General features: G+C 36.1%; 1 protein-coding gene across 3 annotated transcripts in view; it reads right to left on the reverse strand.

Moving 5' to 3' along the window:
* Positions 1–209: 209 nt before the first annotated feature.
* The window catches only part of CBLB (Cbl proto-oncogene B), a 126,640-nt gene continuing 105,969 nt past the window's right edge, over positions 210–20,880 (reverse strand). For 2 of the 3 annotated variants that reach the window (XM_086883213.1, XM_086883215.1), the window contains 6 exons: positions 18,481–18,624; positions 14,469–14,548; positions 14,237–14,368; positions 12,796–12,933; positions 10,190–10,309; positions 210–4,333 (listed from right to left, as the gene is read on the reverse strand). In XM_086883213.1, the coding sequence (XP_086739339.1) occupies positions 4,071–4,333; positions 10,190–10,309; positions 12,796–12,933; positions 14,237–14,368; positions 14,469–14,548; positions 18,481–18,624 (877 nt within the window). In that variant the 3' untranslated portion in view covers positions 210–4,070. The remainder of the gene's footprint in view (positions 4,334–10,189; positions 10,310–12,795; positions 12,934–14,236; positions 14,369–14,468; positions 14,549–18,480; positions 18,625–20,880) is intronic. The other variant, XM_086883214.1, reaches the window with a different exon arrangement.

Here is a 20,880-nt window from a genome sequence, read left to right on the forward strand (position 1 = left end):
GATTTAACACAATGAAGAAAATACCATGAAAATCTCAGCACTGAAAGTCTAATCCAACTGCAGGGAACAGTGCTGGGGTTTAAGTAGCAATAGTTGTATTGCCATGCATAGAAGAGGGTTTTGATTTTCTAAGCTTTATATCAGCGCTAGCTTATTGTAATTTTCTTGAGGAAAAAACCCTGATAATTAATATACAGTCGGACTATGTGTTTACCACTTTGGATTCTAAATATTTAATAGTTAGCATCTTTCTGCCATACAGCTATTACATGCACATTCCAAAATTACTGCCAATTTATTAACTTTTACTACTGAAATTTAGAAATGAGGTAATGTATGGGGATATAAAACACATGTCACAATGCAATGATTCACCTTATTTTAGAGCAAGGCCTCATTTTTGTGGCTTACAGAACAATGTTTTTTAAGGCCCCTACACAGGACAGGCTATGTTGCTAAAGCATCATATGAAAAGTGATAATATTCAGCAACAGAGAGACAGAGTCTTGAAAAATCACGGACCAACCCAACATTCTCTTAACATTAATTTTATAAAATACCTTACATGAACAGATAAAGAACTTGAGCATACATAATAACCAAAATTTAAAAAGAATGTTGAATAAAATATAAATTAATTGAACACATCACTAAATTTGCCACATGAGACAAGTTTATAAAAGGCATTTTCAGATAAAATAGTTATTTGAAAGAAAATCCTTCAAAATGGAAACTGCTGAAGTCCTTTTTCAAGAAGTCACTCCTAAAAGCCCTAAATTCCAGGTCATCAGGTAGCACCTGAATTTGCTTTGAATACGGTGTTCATTTGCTTCAAAATTTGTCAAGATTTAAGACACAAATTTAAATGCTTTCAGGTCAGAGTTGTCAGTGCAAAGTAAAGCTTCAAGCTGAAAATGAGAGAAATACAACAGAAGAAATGATCCTGGTACAAAACTTCCTTAATTCACATTATAAAAAAGCTGTGCCAGATGCACTCTTGAGATATTGGACATTAACAAATTTTACCATTTTAAGGTTCAAGACAAGCCATTAAAATGGCTAATTATATTCATTTCCTTTAACACGATTTAATTTTTTCCTACACACAGCCTTTGAAAAATGATCTGTGCTGCTGATGTCCACTCGTTCTGCTTAACTTCTGATTCAGCTGATTTGCTCAAAATGCAGTAACTCAGCCAAAAGGAGAGGAAAAAACAACACAAGGATGGTCTAAAGACTGCAAATGTCTCTGAGTTTAACCAACTTTGTTCACCCAAGTACCCTCATTCAAGTCAGTATTCCCTAAAGTAATATAAGTGCATAACACACTGCCAGGCTCAAACCCTTAAGTCTTTCAAAGGTTAAAAATATGTTTAGAGAACTAGGTCTTTAGAGAACTAGACTGCAGCCAGATTAATTCATTTTTAAGCCTATTAATTCCTGCAGAGTAAACATCAACACTACAGCAAAGCACTTTTGCTGTTTGACTTTAAAACTACTAACCAAAACAGGTTTGAAATAGTCTGCATGTTCCCCTGTTTAGAAGAGTCATTAGGACACTCATTTAAAGATTAGTGGAACTCTTTTCAAGTTACCACTCAGAATATTGCTCATCAAGTTTGGTTTTTTTATCACATAATAAAAAAAAGTGTCACTGGTGGTCACAAGCAGAAAGAAGGAAAACTTTAAAAACCTTAATCTAACAGGCAGTAGTTCCAGCCTCTAATTGAAATATAAGGATGTAATTTATACTAAGCTGCTGCATAAAAGAAGAGAAAATGAGTTCTTCATTACAATTCAAAATTTCAAAACTCAGTTTGCAGATTGTTTGTTCATCCTTGTAAAGTGCTCTTTTTTCACTGTCATCATTGCTATGGTGGCAGTTATGCTAGAACCTCATTTCAGTAATTCCAGTACAACCAGAGTGTATAATTTAATAGCCTGAATCATTTTCAATTCATAGCTAGCTAAAATGCTACAGTGATGTTGCAAACAAACCAAATGAGCAAGAGGGCTCACTACTACACAAAACTTTCTCCCAGAACAAAGGAAAAAGATTAACTCAAGCCAAAAGCACAGAATGTAACTTACACCAAAACTTTTCCTAAGCTGTACTCGAGGAAAGAACAATTACAGTAAGATGCAAATGTCTTTTCCCAGAACATAAACTCAGAAGCATTTGCTCAAATCCCAATGGAGCAGCAGCTCTTCCCTACACCCTGTATTCTCCTGATCATCTTTTATCACTGAAGCAGATTAACAGTATCCATACTATGCTTCGTGATGCTATGAAATACTTTAGTTTTAAGAATAAATTTTTTGTTGGAACAACAGGACTTTGAGATAGCCCAGGAATTTCCAATGGGTGTTCTCAGTTCAAATCCTGCAGTTCAGCCACGTGCTGCCTTTAAAAACATCTTTACAACAAATGCACCAGCTGATGAGATCTGATCCTGTAAGTGGTACAAATTCTAGCACTTGCTCAGAGTGAAAGAGAACACTAACAGCTGAAAGGGAATAAAGAATATATATTTCACCACCCAGCACACTGAATTTTCAGGCACACTGAAAATTTTCATACACTCATCACATCTCAAAATAAGAAAAATATTCTAACTACCACATGGTTTTATTTTTTCAATAGTATTAGAAGAAAAATTTCAAAGTATCCTAAAAACAAACAAAAAACCGAAAGCAGCAATCTTAAGAATTGTTCTGAAAATATTTGGACTCAACTTTGAAAGCACACAGAATAGAGCTGTCTTCTCTTTTTTTAAAACCAGAAAGATTTTTCAATTGGCTTGCACCAATTTGGGCTCAAAAATAAAATGTCAAAGTTTGGAGTATCACTAACCAAGTAAAGTAAAAACATATTTCCAACTAATCAGCTGGAAAGTGAGTGAATGAATTTGGGTGTTAAACACATCTTTGAGGATTATAAAGTACGCAGGGGAGGGAGGAGGTTATTAAAGAACTTTGCAAAAAATATTGCTACAGTAGCATTAGGAATTAACAGTGCATCAAAGATTTAAAGTTTCCAAGTTAATACAAACTGATCCAAGCCACAATGAACCACAGGATAATCACTCAAATAAAACATTAACTGCATTCTACTTTACTGAATCTAGAACTGAAATTTACCTGAATACCTTTAATATCATTGAAACAGATTCCTTTTAGTCTTGTCATGAAGAAATGGTGCCATTAGTGTGTAATCAAAACACAGTATTATCATGTGCATTTGGCTTTTTTTGAACATCTGCAATCAAATACTCAAATTTGAAGGAGATTTTACATGTGAGAACTCAGTATCACTGCTGCATGAAGTGTTTTATTTGTTGGTTGGGATGGTTTTTTATGGAAACTGTATATAAAAGACCTTGAGACTACAGGTCATGGAATTCTTGTTAAACAGAAAGCTGCCCAAAATTACTGTCAAAATACCTTTAAGAAGGCAGTTCACAGAATAATGTGTTTTACATTCAGATACTTCCTCTTTCAAAAGCAAAGGAATCCCAGAAGAAAAAAAAAAATCAGTAGTGAAGGCCACATACTTTTTGCATTCGATGAGCTGAAATGCAAAAAACAATTAAAGCATCTCGTAAAAGAAAAAAACGACCAAAAGAAACACAGAATTTCTGGAAAGTGATGATTTAGTTGGTGGAGTGGTCAGCATGGAAACTGTTGGGAATGCTACAGCAGAACTGACCACAAGTACAAGGGAATATGAACAGGACATAGTACAGGCACAAACTAGAAAACTGTAACTTGCCAACTTGTAAACAAGAAAAAGCATTTCACAGATTAAAAGTTCTAGGGAAGTAAACTTTTTTTTAAATTACTTTGTAAGTTCAACCCTGATTTAAAAAAGTATGGCTAGCAAAAATACATAAGCCTCAGCATATTTATAAGTCTTGATCAGAGCAGCCAGGAGCCTTTGATAAATGGCTGGAAACAAACATCCTTCTGCTAAGGATGGAAGAAAAATACTCCACTCTGTTCTTCCTCTCATTCCCCAATCCACACGTGTATCTGTAGAATTCATACGCTCCAAGAAAATCTTGATGCTGCTATAGATTGAGACGTGGGGAGACTGGTGGAGGAAAACAAACAAACTCTCTTAAAATACTACGGGCCACGTCAACATTATTCTGGGCAATTTCAAGTGCCCTCTTGACTTCTTCAAAGGAATAGCCCTCTCCCATAAGTTTTGCAATTTTCGCATCCACATTTTCCATGGAACTGTCAGAGCTGTACGCTTTCCTGTGATGTATTTCTGGTGCAGTTCTCCGAGGAAGTGGTTTAGGGGGCCTGGCTGGTGCTTGTGAACCATCTGTTTCAAATAAAAGAGATAAAAATCATTATAAATTGGCCTAAGACTGTGTCAAATGTTGCTCAAATCCCACGAAGCTGTTTGAAAAGCAAAATTCTAAAGGAACATGAAGAAATTTTTTAGTTAACCAATATAGTTAATTTTAAAATTCTGACAGAAGCAGAAGTGCTCAAGAGCATCCAAAATGGAAATAATGCAGCAATACACTATTTTAATAATATGATAGGAACATGCAATTTACAATCTGGATTATCTAATGCTGGAAGAAAAATAAAGTATGCTGGAATAATAAAGACAGTGAAAATAGCCAATCAAACTATAAAAGGCTCTCCATTCTCAATCCACAGTTTGAGAACTTCTGAGTTACAAAAAAATAGCCCAAAACAACAAAACAAACTAACAAAAAAACCCACAAACAAACAAACAAACAAAAAAACCCCAAGAAAAATATCCCTACAAAAACAAACAAATAAGCAAAACCCAAGCACAAATTTGATCACAATTTTATTGGGGACCGTAAGTTGCATAAAAAAGGAATCCAAATATGACTGAAGGAGAAAAATCCTGAACTTATTGGTCCATCTTGTAGATGCTGTTAATTCAATTGTTATTCATTTCATGCACAGCAACTAAACCTAAGTACATAAATAAGTGGTTTCTCAAAAAGACCTCTAGCCCAATTATTGCCATGGTGAGAACAGAACATGCTCCTTCCTCTCCAGTCCCCCTTTGGAAACATCTCCCAGTTCCTCATCATCTGTGGAAAGGTTACCTTCAAAGTTAATGCTGGTGACTAAGAATCATGATCTGCTGGTGAAAAAAAAGCTAATATGCAAACTTGCTAATCTTCTCAGAGTCAAGAGTTTCGTGCTCAAGTAAACTTGGTACTTTAAAGAAATGCCTTTATCCTCACTGATTCCACAATAAGAAGCTTAAATACAAGCAGGCACAGTGCAAAAAGCACTTTCAAGAGCAAAGTATTTAAAAAATTAAAAAATCTTTAATCCCTCAAAAAGGGTTTTAACAAGTCCTATCAACAGTGACTTTGATAGATAAATTAATGGAATTTCTGGCTGTGATACTTCCTGTTTACTTACACTGATAGCAGTGGCATTTTCCAGTGTTAAGTATTTCAGAGACAGTTCTTTAGGCACAGAAGAAATGTTATATTTCCAATATTCTTGTTGAAACCTTATCATAACACTGGATAGAGAAAACTATATATCAACCAAGTGCATTAAACACTTCACATAAATGAAAGCAGTTCAAACAAGAGCTTGTCTAATGCAGGTGTATTTTTCTTTCAAGTCAGTTTTAACATCAATTTGGATGTGTGTTGCTATACAATTTAATTCCACTTCTTAATTTAGAGTTAATAGTACCTTTAGCAAGATGGTGATATTCATGGAACAAATGGATGAAAGAAATTTGATTAAAGATTTATAGTAAGAGGCTAAGACGTACAGGTACTAAGGGCTACTTCATATTTGTTTTGATTTTTTTTCTCTCTGAAGATAAAAAGAGTGATGTAAATGCCAAACTTTCTGAAGCAAATCCAAACCTGCTAGGAAGGTGTGGAAGACCCATGAAACACTTCTCTGAGAAATTAACTGTAGCTCAGGAAATTCAGGTAATCACTAAAAACTGAATAAAGTAAGTTCAGATTTCTCACTTATTTTAGGAAACTCAAGACTATAAAAGAATAATATTCTTTATCTTTAGGTTAATGGCACATCATTTAAAACTGAACATTTTTCTTTCACAAATATTCAAACTGTTTTAATATGTACATTCCATTATGGGCTTCATTTCTATACAGTACGAAACGAAATTCATTTACAAACTACATTTTCCCCTGGGCTTGAAGTACAGAAGAAATTCCTTACTAATAAATCCGATCCTTCCCTGTGCTTGTGTTACATGAGGATATTTTTGCTTGACTCAGTCTAATACAGGCTTAAAACTGAAGTTATTTCTTGTTTAAAACCTTTGCTGAAGCTTTCAAACAAACTTTATTAAGCAATCACATCATTTAGAAAGGTCATTTTAAATTCTGTTAGCAGATTTGAAGCATAAGCATTTCTTTCCTCACTACAGTGGCATCTCTCTATAGCAAAGATACTCTGAGATCTTCAGCCTCTCTCTCAATTCCCATTATTTTTTAAACGCTGACATCTCTTTCAGTATCTTCACATCCATGTAAAATTTCAGCTAAAGCTGGGTATCATATTGGATCCTGAGCTTAAAGGTACTAAGCCTAAGCTGCATGTCCATCTGGACACTAAGATAGAGGTATTAAGCAGGACTTTCCTTCCCTACCTCCATCCTCTGATGTTTCAGCCACCACAGATGTCTAACCAAAAATTCAAATAGATTTTCTAACTGTGAAATTCAATTAACAGTTTCTACCACAAGCAGCTTCCTCCACCACTCACATTTCTGTAAATCAGCACTAGACTGAACCCTTAGGTAAGGGGTTAATGCAAAGGGAGACACAGGCTCCTTTAATAAGTGTTTAAAAAGCATGGCAAAAGTGGTGAGAGCTCTATGGCACAGTGGGAGAGGCTATTTGTATCGATGCCAACTGTCTGTTCCTCTCTGCTGTGAAATGCCCTTCTTCTCTTCCCTCACTGCTTCTCCTGGATTCCTTTGCTTTTCACTGACTGCCTGAGGAGCATCAGGGAAGCAGGTGACAAAGGCCAGCTGTGCAAGGCCCTCTGTGGAGCAGTGGCAAGCAGCTACACCTCACCTAACTGGGGTGCAGAAACAAAGCACACCCAGGGGACACGTGCTCTGAGGAACTCCGAGAGCAAGGAGAAGGCGAGGGAAGGACCCTCCATCAAGTTGTTAGGCACAATCTTTGCATTTTGTAATAGTGTGGATTACATTATTTCCTCTAGTGTTAACTGAAATATACCCTGGAATAATGTTTTCATAAAGGGAATCCAAATTTGTAAGCATTTTCATAAGGCCAAATGAGTGAATGAATAGGCAGCAGGCAAATAAAGTTAACCAATCATTTGAATCTATATCTTACATAATAGCTAAGTTCAGCAAAATAGAGAGACATCTATTAGAGGCTTAATTTTCTTCCTCCTTTCCCTCGTATTATTTGCTGTGCTTAGGTAAAATTTCCTAATTATTAGCAATATCATAGATTAATAGAATTGGTTAGGTTGGAAAGGACCTTGAAGTTAATTTAATTCCAATGCCCCTGCCATGGGGGATGAGGCACCCTTTCCAGGGATGAGGCACCCACAGCTCCTCTGGACAACCTGTCCCAGGGCCTCACTATCCTCACAGTAAAGAACTTCTTCCTGATACCTCATCTAATCTCTTTCAGTTCTGCCTTGTCCTGTCACTGCTCTTGTAAAAAGTCCCTCTCCTGCCTTGTTGAGGCTGCCTTCATGTACTGGAAGGCCACAATTAGGTCACCCCAAAACCTTCCCTTCTCCAGGCTGAACAATCCAAATTGTCTCAGGCTTTCCTCACAGGAGAGATGCCCCAACCCTCTAATCACCTTGGTGGTCTTCTCTGGACTCACTCCAGCAGGTCCATGTCTTTCTTATGCTGGATGCATTTCTCCAGGTGGTGCCAAATTCCCTCCTTTGCCCTTGCTGGCCAGACTGCTCTGGATGCAGCCCAGGACATGTTTGGCTTTCTGGGCTCTGAGCACATACTGGTAGTTCATGTCCAGTCTCTCATCCACAGCACCCAAAAGCCCTATCTCCTTTTCCTGCTCTTTTTGTAATAATTTTAAACAGTGGTACATAAGAAGTTTGAGAAACCATGCCTTTGGGGGACTGGGTTGCATGGCTGAGTACTATTTCTGAAGTGTTCAACAGTGGATACCTGAATTAGAATAAATTATTTGGTAGATGTTAAGGATTCAGTTAAACATAATGACAGCAATCTTAAAAACAGTGAAAGTGAAGCAGAGAACTTAAAGCACTGCCCATGCTTCTCTAGGAACCCAGTGGCTAAATTATAATTAGATTTTAGAGTGAACTCCATTTCTTTTTAAGCTAGTTCAAAGAATCACCTTACAAAAGCACTGAAAAGAAGAATTTCTTAAGTGAGCTGATTAGTTCAGAGTAAATGCAAAACCAAAGTTCGGAATACAGTTATGCTCCCTACATTGTCTTTTTAAATCATAGATGAAGGTGAACCAGTTCATCCTGCAGCTCATCAGTTCCATCCTTTGGAATTACTGCCACTGTAAAAACAACTTTCCAATTAAGAGAATGACATGATCTATCACATAGTTTTCATCTAATTGAAATTAAATGGAATATCTTGCTGCATATCATGCTGATTTAGAATGATATTTATAGCAAAAGCTGACACGTGAGTGTTTTAGAAGATGGCTGTGGGAAACACAAATCAAAAAGTATCAAGTAGCACCAGAAAGCTCCAAGTTCTTCACTAACAAGTATCTTGAAATAATTTAGGAAAATTAAAAATTGTTCGACCGCAGAAGTGCAAGAATTGCAGGAAAACTCCACAGCTTTAAAAGTAGTTACATCACTGTCATAATTTACATTATAACAGAACTCAAAACACCCTGAATAAATGACACTTTAGGACAAATAGACCCCTCACAATGCCACACAAAGCACGTGCTATAAACTCTTTTCTTCTAACAACTGGAAACAAAAAGAGAAACACTTATATTTGTAAAGATGCTCTCCCAACAGGGACAGTATTTACTAAAGGCATCACACTAATTCACAGTTATGCTATTCATTAATAAAATAAGTAAGCCTGAAGACAGCTACAGAAATTTCCCATCATTTAAGTTTGAAAAATATACTCTTTTATTCCCTATACCCCAGCATCATGAAACTCTGTATTTCTGAGAAGGAGAATGTAATTACCACTAAAAAAATATATACTTTTTTCCCACTTGGGAATGCTGCAATTGAACAATGGTGATTATTACAACTGAAAGATTAGAGGAAAAAGAAATACTTTCCTTTATGCATAAGAAGTCTTTACACACAACTTTATCTATCTGGAGAATGATTAATAGTACCAAACATCACTTGGCTTTTTCTTTGTGTGGTTTCTTCATACAGCAAAATAACATGGTTGGGCCAATCCTCCCCCTTCCCTATGTACCATGCACATCTAAAGAAAGGAAAATTTGTCTAAAAACTGGTGAAGGTACTTTGAAATACAGGTAATACTGTTATCATTTTTATTCACTTAGTAGATTTCCTTTAAATGTACTATTATTGTTGCCTGAAAACCATAACCAAAATTTCTTTGGCAGAGGTACTGTTTCTACTGTACCTGTTCCATTGAAAAGGAAGACCAAATTTTAAGTGGTTTTGATTCTTGTTGTTTTATTAAGAAACCTCTTAAAAGATTCTTAGAAATTCAGACAAACACATTAGCAAAAAAGACAGGAAATAATAATACTTTAGAGAGTTAAGCTACTATTTTTTTTGTTTAGGAGAAATGAAACAAAGATGGAAATCAGATGCTTGTGCTCTTTTCAGTACTTCTGACCCCTTATGACCTTGAAAGAACACTTTGAAAGTTGTCAGGAAAATCTCTTCTCTTCCTTTCCCAAAAAATAAGGAATGCTATGACTCACATAAGCATTCAGTTTGGCAGCTAGTAAAATGGATGCCATAATAGTAGATACACCTACACACAGCAAGTAGCCATTTCTGTCTTGACTGCAGAACTTAAATCTCTGTTATCCTTTGATGATTTCACACTTTTGTAAAGCAATATTACCATTGCCATTTGTTGCCCAGAATGACAAAAAACTCATTGGACTTTATGGATTCAAGTTATTTTCTACATACAATTGCAATTTTCTACAAGAACAGTTTGGTGCCTTACCTGAAGATGGAGGAAGTTGATCGTAGTCTTGAGATGTCCTATTTGTTTTGACATTTTCTCCAGGTGCTCTCCGAGCAGGCGGCAAAGGAACATGACCAGTTATTGGGTCGAAATGGGGATCTGTGATAACAGAATAAAAAAGGTGTCTTAGAATAATCAGAATTACTGTTTGAGGGAGGGCTGAAGCATAGAAGGTTGGATTAAAATAGCCTCCCACCATGCAAAATAACCAGGTGTCCCTGGACATAAACCTCCAACGTTGGCATTCATAGTACACACGTAAGTATGATTTGAAGTAACAAACACAGGAGCACAGCTTAAAGGTGGTCTGTCCTGCACTGACTGTGGTCTCTACATCCATGAGGTATTTTTCAACCACCCAACTCTGACACTGCTGGGATTGTGTCTGGAAAAGCATAGAGAAAAGGTTGCAGTACCTAAAGCAGTACAATTAGAAACATCCCATCTATTCAGTTTGGTTAGAGCTTCATTACACTTCTGTGCTTTGCAGTGCACAAAGACTGCAGGGCTCATTTCCTATTCATACAGTCCCAGCTATGGGTAAATATTACAGGGACAGAATTTAAAAAATGAGAGAAATAAACAATTCTGGTATATTGCTCCCTCCTCTTCTATTTTCTTTGGCTACTAAAGATGCTGCTGAGCAAGTGCAACATCATCCTGGATCTGGCTTCTGCTCTAGACTCAGAGCTTGCAGAGTGTTTGTTTTGTATGTGAGTGCAACTTTTTGCTGGTGTTGATGATGAGATTATTATTCTAATCTGACAGGCTCTGATGGATAGCTGAGAAATCACCCTCAAGACTTGTATGGAAACCAATCATCAAAACCTCATCATAAATCTTCTACAACAGATTATGTGACAAGATGCAAAGTGAGTAATATGGCTTTAGAAATACCATATGAATAAAAAAAGACCAATTCACACAACCATGCATGCCTAAGTAGATGCAATACACTGCTAAGATTAATGAGAACTGCTGCTGTACCACTGTATTCCTTATGCAAATACGAAGAACAATACGTGGCTGTAGATACATATTCCAGATATTTATTTTAAAGCTAATAAATGTTTTTAACACTATCAGTGACTTTCTCAGATTATTTGGAAGTTACACTTAAACATTTAAAACTCTGCATCATGTTTCTGGGAACTGGGCATAGGCAGATGGAGCTTATGTGCATTTGTCTGTGAGGGCTCCTGTTTTTCCTGTCCATTACCATCAGAACTAAATGGTGCAGTGGGTGTTTCTGCATCAGATTATACAACTGAGGCACCCATTCAGATTAGACTGCTGAAGGTTGCATTGTTTTTATTTTGACATGTAGAAGATAAACTACACTGTATTTATGAACATCAACCTTTAAATTCTGTAAAGCAGTAAGTCTGAAGTGCACCTGTATGCATTCAGCAACTTAGATGAGAAAGTAACACACCCAGCTGAATTTGCATTATAAAATACACAAAGCCTTGGCAAATTACTCAATGTCAGGCCTTGACTGATAGCAAAACACACATAATAAAAACATTCCATCAAAGGTCACCTCACTTCAACCTAAAGTAGCTCCCTTTCACCCCACAGAGAGTTCCACTCACACAGGTCACCCAAACACCAGAGAATGTGTCAGGCCATCATGCAGCTGCACGTGACTGCTTGTCATCCACATTCTGGCCTTCCTGTGAAACTATCACCAAAACATTTCATTTTATCCCTCTCCACAGAGCTTCTAAGAAAAACAGACAGGGGGTAGACAACATCTAACCCCACCTCAGGGCATATCATCCCTGAAAATATTCACAGAAAATGTAAACTTAAGACACCAACATCCTTTGAAAGCTTCCACAAATTAAAAATACAAAAAACAAAAAAACCCCACTTCACAGATGGGCACTATGACACACAAAAATCCTGCTGTAATCTGTATCATAATCAGCAAACACATTCAACTTCATTAACCTGAAAATCAAACTCTTTTCAATTCGAAGACAAAAAAATCATGATTTGTAAGCACAGTTTTCATACCTTTTATAAGCAAAATACCAGCCTGAATGTATCACAGTGATTTACAGGTAAAGATAGGTGAAAACCTGACTTAGCAAAAAGATTATGAACCCCAGGACCTAGCAACTGTGTTAACAATATAGTTTTGTAGCAAAATTTTACAACAGTAAATTTGTAAAAAAAAAAAATTTGTAAGAAAGTAAAAGCATAATGTTCTTTTCTTTTATAACTTCTTTCAAAGTTTCAACTTGAAAATAACCCCCATGAATTATATTTTACTATTGAAAACAATGGAATTGAAAAAAATATACAGACTAATATCAGTCTGTTTACAAGAGAAAACTAAGATTTACAAAATTTCTAGCCTGGTATAGAAATATTGACCTCATTTTATTACTTTGTGATAATGAAAGGCAAAGTCTTTCTATCTTCTGAGTAGCTTCACCTCCACCATTTAAAAATTTGATTTTTTAATATTTTATATAATGAGATCTGAGGCCTGGTGACAACTTTATCACTGAACAGGTAAGCTTCTGAAGTAAAGGAAAATAAAATAAAATATGCTGTTTCCTTTGTATTCCTACCAGAATGAAGGAACAGTTCGTGTCCTGAAGAGGGTCGGCTCCCTGAGCCAGCAGGTTTTGTGTGCTCAATCATGCTGTGCCGAGCAGGTGGTGGTGGTGGTGGGAGTGAGGGGGGAGAGTTATCAAATGCATCTTCACCTGCAGTTTAGAAATGAATTATTAGATGAGCAAGACTTCATTAAGAACTGCAGAATAAGAATAAATTTTATTTTTCTCTGGCTGCTGAGGCTTTTACTCCTATGGTTCATCTAAGCAGTTCAGTGACTCCAGTAATGAAACTGTAAACCTGACTGTTAATACCCACAGTCCCTTTCTAAAACATGCTCTGAATGACCTTTTGCCATGCTCAGTTTCTTTTCTGGGATGGAAGGAGAGATTGCTTTCAGTGACTCAATTGCCAAGATGTGTACTACAATGAAAGCTTCACCAAGTACCACAGTAGAATAACAGCTGTATTTCAGTGGCTAAGCAGGTGTATTTATATACAAACACCAATGCTGGCTGCACTGAATCTGCTACATTTACACTGTGCACTATCTCTATCTGCTGCTCAGAAGCTCTGACTCCAGATACAAACTGAATTTTCTAGAGCTAGGCAAAAGAACACCCCTCTTATAGAAAGGTGGTGCAAGCAGGACTGGAGTTACCAAGCACTGTGATTTTTTTGTTCTTTTGCCTGCATTTCTCCTGCATCTCAGCAACACTTCAGGGACCAGGGGGAGCACAGTGCAGCAACAAGGCAAATGTTCAAAACATTTTATGGAACCAGAAATTTGGATGCTTACACATACACAGACACAACCATGCAGCTGAGTTTGTCAATGAAGGTGTGGGTGGTCCCCAAGCACAGCACCAATATATACACAGAGATCACTAATTTTTGTGTTGGAGAACACAACAGAAACCAGGGTTGGAAAAAAGAGTTTTTGGTGACTGTAGACAGCAGGGAGTTTTGAACTGCCCCCTGATGGGGGAAAAAAAATCCCAGAAATTAACTTCATTATTTAATTTAGTGCTTTGGTTTGTTTTACTCAAATACCATCTTTTTGGCATTCTTCTTTTTTATTTTCTTTTTCTTTTTTTATTTGATAAAATAAATGGAATTAGTTAAGCTACAGCAGGAAAAATGCTCCACTACTGCATTAAATTGCAATGCTCAAGCTTCTTAGTAAAGGACAATTAAAATTCATTTTAGCAAAAGTGGTTTTTACTTTTCTGTATAGCTGGACTACAGATTCAGTATACCTTTTTGTCTGTCTCGAGTGAGGCCCTACAAACAGACTCCAAATGACAGAAATATTGACTGACAGCTGCAATATTTAGCTCATAGTCTGTTTGGTCATCCTAACATACTCAACATTGTCTGTTTTTCAGTAAATATGGCATTTAGTTCATCTGGGCAGTGTTAACCATTCCATGTAATCAGCAAAAAGTCTGCAACCTAAAGGGGGCACCAGAAGATCATAATCGGAGGGTGTCCTGTTGAGCAAAGAGCTGTGTTTGGGGTTGTCTCTGGCAGGAGGCCGTGCAGGAGGCAAAGGTACCGGAACAGTAGGTGCATCATAGACATCTCCTGAATGACACAACCACAAGAAGTGAATGTTTTTCTGCTGCACCCCTAGGGCAGCACAGAGTAAATCTTCTCGGCAAACAATGAAAGAAGAGAAACGTACCTGACTCGGGATGTTTAGATTTCTTTATCTCGGAAGTAGCACCGTGTGTTCCATTCGCACATTGACCATTCTCACACACCCTGAAGACAGACATTAAGCAGGAAGTAATCAACCATTTAGCCAAGCATTAATTCCCTGGATCAGCAGTACCTGGCAGTTCACTATATGGACACGAATCTGGGACAATAAGCCGCACCGATTTTTAAATTTACATTTTTAGATATTGAGAGTAGATACTGGTTAACCTTCATTAAAACTGCTTTGAAGGATTATACTGCTTTCTTGTACTGACATGGCTTAAAACAACACAGGCTTCAATACAAGTTAGAGGAAGAACTAACATTAAACACAGTCCTCACTTCAGAGCCCAGCTCATTACTTCATTCACACATCACCCTTATATCACAGCCTCAATCTTAGTTCACCTTCCCAGATGCTGAATTTTCCCTAGCAGGATAATGAAGAAAGGGAAATGTGGATTTTGGTAATTTTCCACACCAAAGCACACAGAAAAACCATTCAACAAAATCTAAGAACAACAACAAAAAAATTCAAACAGAACACCACAATACATACTAATAACAAATTTCAATTCAGCCTTGCCAAACATTAACAAAACTCCAGTGAAAACCCCAAAATTGAACTAGCCAAAGCAGTTTTGCAGGAACCTATTCATTTCTGTATCAAAAAACTGAGCCTTGCTGATACTTCTATCACAGTTTACTGAGTTTTCTTTATTAAATGGAATCATATTTTGCCCTCAAAACTTAACAATGCTATCAAATTAATATGAAAAGCATCCAACCAAACAGTAAAGAGTGCCTACAATCTTGTTGAAAATACTGGACGTTATTTTTGTTCAAGTGAAGACTTTGTTCAAATATGACAAGGAAAAATATTGAACAAGCCTTTTCATAATATTATATACTGTTTAAAAATACAGAAGAACCAGGAAACTGCTCCTGTCACTGGAACTGTGGACCCTGTATATCCACAAAGAACCAGAGACTTTCCTTGGATAAAGGCCACCATGCTAAGCAATTCCAGCTTAAAGACAAAAATCCCATTCCACCATGCATCATTATTAATTAGACATTGGAATATCTGCTAGAGCTATATACAGTTAAAATTTCAGGTTTGGGGTTTTTACCAACAGTATTAATAAACCTATCAGCTTTGGTCAAATGGAAAGAAGGAATAAATAAGGGTCTGGAATCATTTAAAATATATAACCAGGAAAGAGGAAGTGAATTGCATTTGTGGTCCCAAGAGTTACAAATAAGGGTAATGAAATAAATGTAAGAGTAATTGCAAGATTTAAAAACAAACAAATAAACAAAAGCCCCTAATGGTAAGAGATCTTTTGCTATAAATTAACTCCCCCAGAGAAGTGCTAGAGGAAGTGTTTCTTTCTCTGAGATTGGTTCAGTCTTTCAAATGCACTGGATGCAACACTTCCTTTGACTCCTCACCATATACACTAAATAATTAAGAGTATTTTCTGCTCTAGTTTTAATCAATTCTGCATTTTCAATAATGTAACTAGCCACAGGCAGCACAGTAACTTAACACAGCACCACTTCAGGAGTATTCAGTCCATGATGAGCCCGGCTAAGCGATCAGTTTACAAACAATGCTGAAATACCTGCTTACATTAACAGTAAACCCCAGAAAAAAGGGCACCAAATGAGTACTAACAAGCAAGCCTTTTCTCCTTTCCCCTTTTGGAAAAAGTTTTATTAGGAAAAGACAGCAAATCCAATAAGGTAATATTCTTCTAATAATAGTCTTATTAGTAATGCTGAAATTCTTTCCTTTTATTTCTTATTCCTGAGCTGATGTTCTGCGGTAACAAACCAGACAATTAAATGATCTGCCAGAAAGTAAGACTGTGAATCATTTTTTTGCATTATTCTTGAAATATTTTTAGCACTGTCATATCTACAGGTAAAAGAGAGAAAAGGCAACACAAATCTGGGAGTAGGATGGAACAATTACATAATTCTAAACCACAAAACATTCTGACAAAATTTTGAAGCTCTTTAGCTTACTGAAAACTTCAAGTACTATCCAAGAAATGAGGGACTAATACTTTGGAAAGAGGTAAGATAAAGTGACAATGGGGAAAACAACTGAAATGTACTAAAAATTAAAAGAAAAAAAAAAAAAGAAAATAAGAGTTGATAACAGTTTTGCTGAACAATAATGAGAAGTTTCATTGAAACAAAACACCCCTCCCAAGTTACTTAATGAAATGCATTCAAAGAACACATCAAGCAGGAACCAGATTCTTTCTTGAAAACTTTATCTCAGCTTTCTCATCTAAGTAGTGACATTAGCTAGAAGAAGACATTTTAAGTATGTGGAACACCAGACTTTTTTTTTTTTTTTTTTCCTTAATGCCTAGGAGAATGGTTTGAGTTAAATTTTTTATCAGAATGTATAATAAGAGGAGTTGGTGGTTTTAATCATGGAGCAGCTTGAATAGCCAACTGAGGCATTTGATCTGTATCAGGTTCTGAATTCATGTAAAAACCCCCGCCATAAGCACAGTAAAAACTAGAGAAAACTTCAAAATCATCTTTCTATCTATAGCTTCTATTAGTAATTCTGAGGGTCTGGTAAAGTACTATCCCAGCCAACTGAAGGCACTCAGTTATTTTTTTTTGTAAAATAAAAATGATAAGATTCTATTTCTCCAGCTGCTTATTTTCTCAACCTTTCAGTTTGAATCTATTTGCATCATTCCCATACAGAAGCACAACATGATTCCATAAAAATGGCATAGGTAAAAGGATTAGGACCTTGGAATGTTTTTCTTCTTGCTTCCCATTTTTTTGCTCAGCCAACACAGTTTTATTTATCATTGATTTTTTTTTTTTTTTAAAGTCACATACAGTAGATAAAAATTTAAGTACTTAAGTTCATTAAGCTTTGGCAATGGCAACAGTATTCATGTCTATGCAGTGAAGCCTGGATTAGGATTTCCAAGACAGAATTTTTAACCTGTATGCAAAGAATGATTGTATTATGATCATTTTATCTACCTGTTTTAAATTCTGACTTAAATGTCTAAAAATTATTTCTGGCTAATTTTGGGGTGAGATACATGTTTATTGATGGCAGGTCCTCAACATCACATTCTGACAGAGAGAGTTAAAAATGGCAATATGTCACTGATTTTTTTTGATCACAGGAAGGTCTAAATTTTTTAGATCAATCCTTGATTTTAATACCATACTTGTGACCTACAAGATCAGTAAAACATTTGCCCTTTTTTTTTTCTGTGACTCCAGTCATTCATAACTTTTTAAGGAGCAAAGTTCAGCAGGAATGTCACAGCCTTCAGTTGCCATGCCCTTGCTCCAAGTCTCCTTGTCATAATCCTTTAGTAATTCTGAACAGTGAAGGTTTGGAAGTATTGTTTCAGAACATATTTAAAGCTAAGGAGACATATTCCACCTGTATGTAAAAAAAGTTCTCTTCCTGAGAAGCACAAAAAAAATATACTGCCAAACAGGCTGAAAAAGCTAAAAAGACACACTATACATTGGACAAAAAGAGAATCAAAGTATGTCCATACAGCTTCCAGTTCACATACTTTTCAATACCACATTGCTTTTAAATTGAATTATATAAAATGTGAAAGGCAAAGAATTTCAAAGCTGTGAATTTCAGTCACACATTTCTTCTTAAAATTATATCTGAAAGAGTTTTAGGGGTTGGATCTCCAGGTCAGTTTTGAAAACCTCAATGTAAGGGGAAAAAAAAGACCCCAAATGCAAAAATGGCGTCCAAAGGCAAAAAATACCCAGTTCTAACACAAGAGAGATACAATGATGTAAACTTCATAGGCTTTTATCTGTGTCAGTGGCCAAATGAAACAGAAGCATGGGTAATCCAAGCTTAGAAGGCAGGCAAGCTTAACCATCACATCAAACAATCCAGTTAATTTTGGAAAAAGCATAGGTTTTGTAAAAAGATCTTTTTCAAGGCTGCTAAATTACCTTACCGAGCAAGAGGTTTTATATTATGACCATGAGGTGGTTGTGAACACAGTATTACAGGATGTGAAGAAGGAATTTTGTATTCATCATCATCATCTGGGTGTTCCCTTGATTTATCAGACAGAGAATTTGCTGAAGGACCAGGGCACCTAAGGAGAAGAGAAAAATATTGATTTATCTTTAGCTGTTAGGTACATGACCTCAGATAATATCAAAAATGCTCTTCTTTAGCCAAAACATCCTTAATATGTCTGCTGCATATAAGGAGACAAAAGCACCATGACAAACAACCTTGGAAGGCTACTGACTTTTTGTCACTGAGAATGCATAGAGCAAAGGGCAGCTGCCCTTCTAAGAGAGAAACAGCTACTTTAATCAAGCACAGCTGAGCAGAGAATTGCAAAGAATTAAGAGTACTAAATAGGCACTTGCAAGATCCAGCCAGTTTGCTTTATCAAAAGCACTAAATAAAAGTTAATTCAGGACGAAAAGTGTTCAGCAGGGCTTAGTGATGCAGAGGAGATTCACCCTTTCAGTGGCCTGTCAAGCTGTAAGGACACACAGTGTCCTCTCACATGTCTGGAACGTGCACGTCAGACTGCTCCTTCTGTCACTGGGAAGTGTCATGCCAAAGGCTGATCTCAAGGGACACAGGAATTCCAAGACACAGTTTGCCCTAATGCAACTGTGATTTCACCTTCAAAATTTTGTTAGCAAGATGGGACAGACAGCAAGAAAACAAACACCTTTTGATACTACTGTTCCCTCAACTATCTCAACTCAAGGCAACTAAATATTCCTAACAAATTTATAAACTACAAAAGGTGCTTGGAATTGGATGCTTCATTACATACTCAAAAATGGATGCTCCCTCATGCAAAATACCACTGTGACTTATGGTACTTTTGAGACAGCACTGATGTAGCAAAATGGGAGCTACTCACCAGAATGAAACAAACACTACTTAACTTGAACACTTTGAAATTTTGGGGAAGAATCATTCTGTATCTTTGACATAAGAGTTTTAGATCTCTTTTCAAGAATAAAACAACAATTTGATCAAAAAGTCTTACATAATTACAGAAGTCTAAATAAAAATAACTATTTTTACATGTCCAGTCAAAAACATAGGGGCTGAGTGGAAAATAAAAATCAGATGTTCAGTTAGCAAGACTCCAATATTTCAATATTGAAGTGCAGTTTATCGTAAGTACTTTAGCAAAACAAAAATAAATCAGCACTGTTTCCAGGAGAAAAAAAAAAAACAAAAAACCAAAAACCTCCAGTGCTTTTCTATTAATGTAACTTTTTAAGGAAAAAAAAGTCACATTTGTAACATTATATTCAGTAAAGGCTGAACAAACAATTTAAGTAGGGACAATTTAGAATTGTGACTTTTCAAGTAAGAGTCATTTTGCCTCCTTGTTATTTAGAATAAGACATTTCATACATGATCAGTGTATCCTTCAGTCAAATGTTTGGAATTACTGACTGATTATAACAACTAGAAAGAACAGAATGCCTTGGAGCTATATGAAACAAACCAGCTCTCAATCCACCACACTGCACAGACTGGAAAGCAGGAAAAAAAATGAGCAACTTGCTCAGATTAATTGGAGTAAAACAGGGTATTTTGAATCAAGTACAGTTCAACATTTATGAGTGTTTAGAGCAGTCAATTCAACAGGAAGAAAAACAGACTGCAAAAATATTCTCTCTGACATTTCCAAATACATTATGATAGATATTATTTGAGCGACATTTTTTGAAAGCAGTTGCTGTGGTTGGTGGAAATTGCTGTTTTTAAAGTTTTTTTTCCCTTCCTCCCAAGTTTTTCTAACTACGTACTGTCACACAACATTATTGTGTATATAATATAAATATGCCTATATTATAGGGGTATTTCCTACTGGTAACAAAAACCTAATTTTAAATAAATTAAGACCAAACAAATTAGTGTTTAAAGAACATACAATGATCAATTTTTGCTTTTAAGAGTCATTCCATGGGATAGTTTAGTAATTAGATAATTTGAACTTCTTACTCTTAGTATTATGTATTGGTAATTTTACATCTTAAAAATAAGAAATCTGAAACTGCCTGTGTAATTTTTAAAAGGTGTAAGCACAAAGCCAAAATAGAAATGAAACTTAATTTCTTCCTCAAAAATCAATGAAGCTTGGTTTTTGCAAATGAAGGTTCTTTCTTCTTCCTGGAATTTATCAGTTTTCTATTCAGAAGTCTTCCGTTAATGAAAATAATTTCTTTTGACCAAGCTGAAGTCACACATTCTAGCTTTGGATTGGCCTGACATGGGTTTTGTGCCTGTACATATTGTCACAATATTGTGTGGCCTTTCCAATGGTCTGTGTGCTCTGTGTAAATACACTATACTTTGGTTGTAG

The sequence above is a fragment of the Cyanistes caeruleus genome, chromosome 3 (genome assembly GCF_971803275.1).
Source record: "Cyanistes caeruleus chromosome 3, bCyaCae1.hap1.1, whole genome shotgun sequence".
In the NCBI taxonomy this organism is placed as follows: domain Eukaryota; kingdom Metazoa; phylum Chordata; class Aves; order Passeriformes; family Paridae; genus Cyanistes; species Cyanistes caeruleus.